Consider the following 9,905-nt stretch of genomic DNA (forward strand, 5'->3'; position numbering starts at 1 on the left):
ACATCCAACGTCCAACTTGGGCATGATAAGACATGTTGTGTTCCCGTTCATTTCGCCGCTGCCATGTAGTTTTTCTCATTAATTTTTTTATTCACCGGTAACCAATAATCATAGGTATTAAAACCGAACTCTTAAATAAATAATGGATCAAATAAGCATATACAAGTGTTTTACTATCATATGGGACTATCATCATGTGATGGAAATAATGAACATTTCAAGAAATTTTGTGAACAGTTCAAGAAGATTCACACATATTTATGTATTCGATATTCAAGATGTATACAAATAATGATAAACCACTTCACGTCCATCACATGGACCGAGTGCTTCCTCTATACACTAAAAATACAAAAAACAAAAAGAATTTTGATACACCAAAAAAAAAAAAAAAAAAAAGGATTTGGGAAACTCAACATCTAAAATATTGATGAGTTAAAAAAATTTCATCTGGACAAAGGAATGTTCACACTGAACTATCGTTCTCTGTCGTTGAACGATAGTCGAAAACCCCACTTGGAGAATAACTTCTTCTTTGTATTCGTATTCGTATTCTGGTTAGTCTGATTACTGTGAGCATCGGTACTGATAGCAGAGGAGTTAACAAAATTTTTGATACGTTGAATCGCGAGATTTAACGTATCTTCTGACATGTTAGCGAAACATGCACGAAACCACCCTGGTTCTGTACAATGGCATGATGATCCAGGCGAAATATTGAGTCCAACTTCGTAAACTATTTTTTTCCATAGCTCAATTTCTGCTTCAAAAGTATTGGAACTTAGTAAATGTCTCATATCTACCCAACAAAATAAACCAGCATTGCTCTCAAGGCAACTAATTCCTGCACTCTGAAGACCTCGTACCATCATTGCATGGCGTTTCTTGAGTCTCTTTTGATTTTCAGAAACGTATTTTTTCGTGAATTTTTTGTCAGATAACATGGCTGATAAAAGGTACTGAGTTTGTGAAGAAATTAACCCAAAACTGGACATTTTAGTAGCTGCAGATACAACAACATCGTCGTTGGAGTAAATTGCACCAACACGAAAACCAGGAAGGCCAAGATCTTTGGAAAGACTATAGACAATGTGAACTCGATCCCAAACTTCAGTGTACATGTAATTCTTTTCGATTAATACTTCCATAACACTAACGAAATTCGGCGAGTTAAAAACTGTACCTGAATATATTTCGTCACTAATGAGATGAATACCTTTTGTATCGACGAAGCTGAGAAGTAATTCGAGCTCATTTCGTGTTAATGTTGTGCCCAATGGGTTCGAGGGGTTCGTTACTAATACTCCTTTTACTCTAAGGTTACGAGTTTTGGCTTCTTTGTATGCTTCTTCTAGAGCTGATTTTGTAATTCTGAAGCCATTTGAACTTGTACATTGTATTGGCACTATCTCAGCCCCAGTTCTCCATTTGAGATCTCTATCAAATCTGCATATCACAATGCAAAAATAATAAGTAACGAACCAATTTGTGGTTTAAAGAAAAGTGCATTACAACTAATTATTTGTTACGACAGGTTAAAATATATACACTGATGATGTAAAAAGATAACAGATAACGTACCCAGGATAGTATGGGGTGGGAAGGAGAAAAGCATCGCCGCGGTCGGCGAGGCAAAACATGAGCGTCTCATTTGCGGAAGTTGCGCCGGCGGTGAGAACAAGATTGTTAGAATCAAAGGTGACTTTGTTCCCTCTAATTTCAGCCATGAATTGAACCAATGCCTGCATTAAAAGTAACCATAAAAATATGAGATTATTATTTCAGCCTTAAGTATATCATTATAACTTCATAACCACTCTAATTAAGTGAGAATATTCTTAATATAAGTAATGTAATGAACTTTTGTACTATCGACGTATTTTAATACTCCTATGTTGTGTCTAGTATTATTTTTTCCTATTAGTACTTTTATTTTTTTTTATGGACAGTTATGTGTATTCTTTCGTATTAATAGTGTATATAAGTCAAATAAACTTATATACATTTTTGAAGGTTACTTACATTTTTGAAAGCGGGAAGGCCGTGGTAATCTTGAAATAGAGCAAGTTCTCTAAATATGGACTCTCCATTTCTCTTAAACCCAGCTGCGTCTGGGTTTTGACCAAGCCAAGACTCTAATAAATCAAAAGAAAGCTGCAAAACAGAAAATAAATAATGGTAAATACAGGGTCAATGTCGCAAAAAAAAATGTCTAATCGTAATTAAATCCGACAATAAGAAATGGGAAGCTGTAAATACAAATTAAATAGCACAATATATAGGAAATATGGTTAGTGTTATCTAATTAATTACCTGATTCTCTGCAAGTCCCATTTGTATTATTCCTTTTGGATTCTGAATTTCATCGTATGGATTCTTCTCGTACTCTTGCCATCCTAGGAAATATGAAGAGTCTTGTCCATGCGAATTACACGTGGCTTTTTCTGATAAAAGCTTCATCTTTTCTCTGTTGTTTGAAAAATTGATGACTTTCTATAATTAATATGAACTTGGAAATTTTTGTTGAGAGAAAGAAGAAAGAAGAAAGATTTTGAGAGATTGTAATGTAATGAAATGAGATAGATAGTTTGTTGCTATTTGCTGGCATATACTCGTCTATATATAGGAAATTATAGCAATCATAAAAGACAAGTCAGCATATGACTGAGAATTTCTTTTTTGTTGTTTTTTTGTTCTTTTTCAAACACGAAAATAATTAACTCACTGGTGTTGCCGAGATGTGTTGCTAATTTTACGCGTTTTTGCACCCATTAAAATTTGATTGTTTCACTTATATATAGCAGTTTAGGGACAATTACAGTTTTAAGTGTACCGTGTTTATCTAAGCGTATGAAAACAAAGTGGCAAGTGGTGCTCACTTTTGGTCTTCGGACTGTCACTAAAACTTTATGGGTTCTAAATTTTACAATGACGATTTCAAGTGCTAATTAATAAATTTTAAATTTATTATTTGTACATATTCAATGAATTTCTAAATACATATACAATATTTGAGCAAAAGTTGCTGGTTTCGGCGAAGTGACCAGAGGCAGATCCATGATTTCAAGAGGATGGGTGTACTATTATGAAGAGGTGGATATGAAATTTATATTTGACCGGTTTAACTTTAGTCTCTTACCATGACCCACTACACTTTTAAAATCATAGGTGCAAAATTATATATTTTTTTTTTGAAATTTTACTAATTTTACATATATATATATATATATATATATATATATATATATATATATATATATACTCCATGCCGAAAACAAGACCGTTCAGAGTGGAATTTAAACTGTCAATTCCGCTTGAAGAGGTGAACCCAATAATAAACGCACTATAATAGTCTTTGAGCATGAATTCACGCACATATATTTAAGAAATTTTAAAGAAAATGTTATTATCCATGATTTAGGGAGAGGAGTATGGGTTCACGTGAACCCATATCCCTCAACTTGAATACACCTTTGCAGCGAACCCGTAGCTAGGCTTCTAGCTCTGCCCCTAATCACCATCTATAATTTTGCTCCAATGGATGAAAACTTTGAGAAGATAACATGTACTTCTGTTTACAAGGGAAATAATCTTTTATGATCAGTTACTGTAATTATCTTATAGAAAATTTTCATTTTTATATATAATCTCGTGAGAATGATGGTATAAATAAAAGAATACTTACTGAGCGATAAAATCGATTTCCCCTGCAAATGCGACTAATTTTTCTCTATATTTGATTTTTTTTGTTATTATTATTATTTATGTTTAAGGAAAATAATAATAGTAGAATATGTCACTGTGAGTTTGTTGGCTGTTGCTTACCTGAATTTCACATCGACAGGCAGATCCTTAAGACAACAATGGAAGAAATAGAAACAAGCCCATCCATAACTGGTCCATTTGCTCCCTTCCCATTGGCCCACCAGTTACTGTGTGTCGGCCACTCAATTTCTCTCTCAGGTGGGCCAACAAAGCCCAAATCTCAGCTTACGGTTCGTTTGGTTACTAGGATGAGATAGGCAAAGATATTACATAGATTGAGATATCTCATGAAATTAGCTATCCCACATTCTATATGAGATAGCTAATTTACACTATTTTAGTTATATTTTTTTATATTGATTAATATTCATAACTAAACACGGTATAAAATAATCTCGTATCTTATACTAGGATTGTTATTCTTTATCCCAAAAGCCAAATGATCCCTTAGTGTCTCACATTAATTAACGAACGAAATGAATTATTGTCTCTTTATATAATTTTATTTTAGATAATTATTGTTAAGTTGGATGGAACGTTTAATTTCATTACACGATATTAGAGCCAAATTTATTCTAATTCTCATTTTATTTATGATATTCCAAAATCAAAATGTTGTGCATATGCTATTTAATGCTCACGTTTGGTGAAAAAATGAGTTATTCGCTCCTTATATCCATAAGCTAACTTTTAAAGTTGAGTTAAAATAAAATCGCATTTTCATAACACGTAATAAACTGTTGAAGTCAATGTCGGCCGTCAAAGAGTTGGTATTGTGCAATGCGCGGCCGAGGAAGAGAAACAAAATTCTTACACGAGACACATATAGCAGTTACATAACTTTAGTTTGGCCTCTGCTTTGTACATATTTAGCGCATTCACACTGCTTAATATGTTTCAACTCTAATTTATATCCAATAAAATCACGTTTCTTTAGACTGCTTTATGTAGTTCAGTTTATTGAACTTTGTCTTTGCCGGGTGATTCCTATAGATTGGATAATTAGTTAGTGGGAGAGTAGGGACAAGATGTAAACTTAATTTGATTTTGGCTTTTAAGATTTTTCGGATTGAATTCATTGTAATTTTAAAATTATGAATTCAAATCTAATTGTTAGTGGTAGATTTTCACATATAATCCCTCGATTATCTATCCCGAATTAGTTGTTATGATTTGCTTTTTGAGAGTCAATTTGACTAATCTTCTAAGTTAAATTAAATTATATCTGTTTGCAACAAATTTTCTTAGAGTAGAAAATTGAATGCAATCACAATACAAATATGAAGAAACATAATTTTATTGATAAATAATTGTGGATACAATTCTGTTTATCCCCTTGATACTTCTCTCCTGATTATCTCCGTGATTCGAGGGCTAGAGCAGCGTGTTTCTCGAACGTAGGATGGTGTGGGCTTTCATGGATTTATTTGAAATCCATGAAGTATTGTGGATCTTCTTAAAGTGTTTGATTATCAAGAATTATCCGGCCACTTCTTGATCTCTTTGTAAATATCCCGTGAGTTTATGGAACTTTCGAGATGATCTCCATTTTTTGAGATCTTTTTTAAAGGATTATGTAACCCTTTTTATAAGAGTAACTGATGATAGGTTATAATTACGTATTTTAGTCGCTTATTACACTCTAATTTACTGCACTTTAATTGAGTTTGTGCTTTAATCGCTAGTGTTTTGCACTAACGGTGTGTTTTATGCCTTGTAGGAGTGATTCCGAGCTATATAGATGTTATGGAATGAATTCAAGTGATTTGGAGCTTTAAAGTCTGAGTAAAAGCCCAAGGAATTAAGCCGGGATCATATTCAGGGATCAACGGATGAGAAAACAACAAAACGAAGACTCGAGGAGGCATATTGCGTACTGTCTAATAAAATAGACATAACTTTTTGTTCAGAACTCCATTTGGGATCCACAATATATGGTTGGAAAGCTAACTCACAGGGATACAACTGTTATGTTTTACGTTTTTCCAAATTCCAAACAGAACAGGATGAAAAACGCGGTAGAAACCACGACCGCGGAACTGACCGCGACAGAAAATCAGAGAGCTTGTCTGGCCGCGGTCCTACCGCGTTTTGGCCGCGGCCGCGCCGCTCCAGGAGTCAAAAAGAAGTCATATTTCGTCCGGGACAAGGTTATTTCGGCCCTACACTATTCCAACTTGTATAAAAGGGGTCCTAAACCTATTTTGAAGGGCAGGGCACATATTTTGGACACAAATTAGACCTAAGGAGGGGCAAGAGGCAAGGAGGATTATTGGGCATCAATCTTTAATCTTCTTATTTGTTCTTTTACCTTTGAATATGAATTCTTTTGTGATTTTTGTTATTTTCATGAGTAGCTAACTTTTCTAATCTATGGTTTTGGTGAAACCCGTTGGGGATGAATTGGTTGTTATAAGTAATATAGATTTGAATTAGTTTAATCTCTATTTGTCCAACTATGTTTTGATTGTGGTTAATTGAAAGGATCCTCAATTAGCCGTTCCTATTTATTATGTATCTGCTTGAGAGAGAGTGCATATTTAGGTAGTTGTTTGAACAACATCACTCCCGGAGTATAGGCAAGAGTCATAACCGAGGGTTTAGAGGTTGGATTAGAGATAACGATACCTCGGGTGCGATCTAAGTGAACTGTAATGCGAATCTAGCTAGCGTAGCTTGACAGAGTGCGTCTAGTAAATTATCATAATTGCTTGAGAGAGATTTATGATAGCTGGAGAGTTCATGATTGATAGAGGCAACTGAGTCAACGCTATAAGAAACATACAACCAAGGAAATCAACAACGGGGGAAACCATTACCTTAGACCTTTATTCTAATTGTTTACAATTCAAGCATAGTTAGTTTTCAGCTGTTTATTTATTTTCAGTCTTGTCTTCTTGGTGATATTAAACAGATACAGCTAAGCCTTAGTTCTTTGTGGGATTCGACTCCGGACTTTTAGACCGGATTATATTTGCAGCGACCGCTTATCCTTTTTAGGACTAGAGTTGGGCGTGATCAAATTTTGGCGCCGTTGCCGTGGACTTAACGGTGTAGTTGTAGCTGTATATATTGCTAGGTTACGAGTTTGAACTTTTATTTTGTTTTCTTTTATTTTGCTTATTTTTGTATTTTTTTTATATAACTACCAATTTGAGAAACATCGCATCTTGGAATTATGAGAATTTAGGTGTAGATAATTCTAAGAGCGAGTTATGTGCACCAACTCAATCTTATTTGTGGAATGTGTGTGATGTGTGTGGTGGTAAAAATGGTCACCTTCATGGTTGTGCTTATATTTCTTATTTTCCCCAACCCCTTACTATGATGGTTCTACCTTTTCTTGTGAAGCTAATAGGAACAAAGAACCTGGGGATGCGGACTTGAAGGAGATCAAGGATATGCTAAAGTGCCTTCTGGAACAAAACAATGAGAAACAATTGCACATAGAAAGGCAAGAGGCAACTATTCGCAAGTTGGAGGCTCAATTGAGTCAAGTGGTTGGAGCTTTTAATGCTCAACAAGCCAATATTGAGGATAACAGCCAAGAAGAGCATGAATTTGAGGTGTTAATTGGGGAGGTCAGAGTAGAACATCAACAACCTAGCCAACTACAATTTGAGGATGTCAATGTTGAAGAAATAATAGTAGAGTCAACCAAGGACTTTGAGGATATAAATTTTGTTGACTCTAGTATCATTGATGTTGAGGATGTTGAAAATCCTGAAGTTCATGTGTTTGAGCGCATTGGTCCATACTCCAAGCATTTTTCCACATTATGTTTGGATGATGATATGGAAATAGAGTCATCCGAACCAATCGAAGAGTCAAGGAATGAGGAACAAGGTACATATATTCTGGAATTCTTCTTGCCAGAAAGTCAGGATTACATACCTCATACAAAGGCCATGGAGTGCAGAATACTACATTATTTCCTTGGGCCAGTTAGATTCGTTCCACCGCCCCATGACCATAATCATAAGCTTGAATCAAAACTTGGGGTTCAATTCATAAGCTCGAGGTGGAGGCAAAAAGTGATTCGCGTCGTGCCGCGACGTTAAATCAAGCGCTTGTTTGGAGGCAACCCAGCTTTATTACTTTTTTTTAATTGTATTATTTTTGTAGTGTCAATTTTTTATTTTTTTAGGAGAATGGAAAGCAAAGGTATTGGAAGGATGCAACAGCAAACCAAATGGCTAGAACTAAGTGTGAGGTACCGGCACGAAGGACCAAGCTTGGGAGAAGTCTGAGTACCCCATGAGTTGTTAGTGCTTCGGCCTTTGGCCTACCAGGGAGTCTCTTTTACCCTTTTATTAGTTATGTTGTGCATTGGGGACAATGCACAATTTTAAGTGTAGGGTGATGAGATTGTCTGGGTGACTTTTCATGCTACTTTAGCTGTATTAGTTTAATTAAATAGTTTTTTTTTAAAAGATTGGACTTTTCCCGACGATGGATCTATTAGACAATTTTCTTGAGGGATTTAAGTCTAAAGAAAAAAAAAGATTTTTTTCGTAGGTAGTGTAATAATTCCCCCTTGGTTTTTCTTTGTGCCATGGTTCTTTTCCAAGGGTTTTATTTGAACCGGGTGTAGTTAGTTTTTTTTAGGAATAGGAGCCATTGTGTTGTATTTTGAATTGAAGCAATATCTCTTGACTCTGTTATGCCTTGAGAATAGTGAGTACTTTGGTTGTGACGCTTAGGCTCAGTTTTTGACTCTTGTATAAGTACCTTAAATTGTATGATTTTAAATTTGCTTAACTGCTTTGACTAGAGTGTCTTGATGAATCCAATCCTGAGTGAGTTATGTGCCATGTGTGTGTGAGGTTTGGTGTTATTCTGTGCATTGCATTTGATGCCTAGAACTTACCCCGTGTGTTTGCAAAGCAAAATAGTAGTGTTGTTCAGTCTTGGAAGTGATATAGGCATTTTCTTGTTGAGCCAGATATGTATATTTTACCCACCTAATTGTTATGTATCGTAGTTAACCTCTTTGAGCCTATAATCCTTTTTCTTTGGCAACCACATTACAAGCCTTACCCATTTGTTTGAATTAACCATCTATTTGAACCTTTTCACCTCTCATGAGCACTTGAATTGTTATGAACTTTGTAAAAGTTAAAGTGTGGGGTGGTTGGTTTGGCTTTTGAGTGGAACTAATTGAATAATGAGAAAGGTGCACTGTTTTGAAAAAGGAAGAGCCACTTGAGTTGAAAAAAAAATATAGTTGGATTGTTGCGAAAAAAAAAGAATTCCTTGATAAGTGGTGGCTCTGGACGTAAGTGTGCATAAAGAAGAATGGGGTAATTTATATTGATGTGAAGGTGGAATTTTGGTTTGACATAAGTATGGGGTTTAAATGTTAAAATGTATGTATTAAAGTGCTTAGGGAGGTGTAGTCATCCTACCCATCCCGTAGCCTACATTACAACCAAATAAAGTCCTAATTGATCCTAGATTGAATGAGCTCGATTAGTAGAGTAGTACACTACGGGCAAGCTTATGGTGCATCTTTTGTGGCATATGAATGTTATTTCTGAGAGTGAGAGAATTCTTTCTATCTTGAGTTCCTAAGTGTTCTTAAATTTTATTGTGTGGAACTACTCTCTTTTGTTGTGTGAGGGCACTTGATTCATGAAGGAAAGGTAATGTCAGTGACCTCTATGTTAGAGTAAGTGGGTGAGTTGTGAACAACGGGTGGTACTTGTGAGTCAAATCTTGAGGTGAAGATGTTACGCTTTTGTGCTTAGTCTATTTTAAATACTCTTGGTGTGATGAGTTAGGAGAATTGTTTAAAAAGGTCATGTCTATAAAAAAAGTGTAGTTTGATTGCTCGAGGACGAGCAATGGTTTAAGTGTGGGGTGTTGATAATAGGCTATAATTACGTATTTTAGTCGCTTATTACACTTTAATTTACTGCACTTTAATTGAGTTTGCGCTTTAATCGCTAGTGTTTTGCACTAACGGTGTGTTTTATGCCTTGTAGGAGTGATTCCGAGCTATATAGATGCTATGGAATGAATTCAAGTGATTTAGAGCTTTGAAGTCTGAGTAAAAGCCCAAGGAATTAAGCCGGGATCGTATTCGGGGATCAACGGATGATAAAACAACAAAACGAAGAGTCGAGGAGGCATATTGC

At 35.3% G+C, this 9,905-nt stretch overlaps 1 protein-coding gene across 1 annotated transcript; it reads right to left on the minus strand.

The window, feature by feature from the left end:
* Positions 237–2,587, minus strand: LOC109229811 (1-aminocyclopropane-1-carboxylate synthase 3-like). The gene is made up of 4 exons (XM_019395382.1): positions 2,314–2,587; positions 2,023–2,154; positions 1,582–1,742; positions 237–1,446 (listed from the first exon to the last, which is right to left on the minus strand). Exons 1-4 carry the CDS (start codon positions 2,458–2,460, stop codon positions 477–479), a joined length of 1,410 nt encoding a protein of 469 aa, XP_019250927.1. The 5' UTR covers positions 2,461–2,587; the 3' UTR covers positions 237–476.

This window comes from Nicotiana attenuata, chromosome 1 (assembly GCF_001879085.1).
Source record: "Nicotiana attenuata strain UT chromosome 1, NIATTr2, whole genome shotgun sequence".
NCBI classification, from domain to species: Eukaryota; Viridiplantae; Streptophyta; class Magnoliopsida; order Solanales; family Solanaceae; genus Nicotiana; species Nicotiana attenuata.

What these genes read in the sequence shown, in the direction of transcription:
- LOC109229811 (XM_019395382.1), bottom strand. Translation starts at nt 2,460, where the DNA reads ATGAAGCTTTTATCAGAAAAAGCCACGTGTAATTCGCATGGACAAGAC. An exon ending in TGGGACTTGCAGAGAATCAG is followed by an intron (nt 2,155 to 2,313) that starts GTAATTAATTAG and finishes TCTGTTTTGCAG; the next exon opens with CTTTCTTTTGATTTATTAGA. An exon ending in CCCACCCCATACTATCCTGG is followed by an intron (nt 1,447 to 1,581) that starts GTACGTTATCTG and finishes TGTGATATGCAG; the next exon opens with ATTTGATAGAGATCTCAAAT.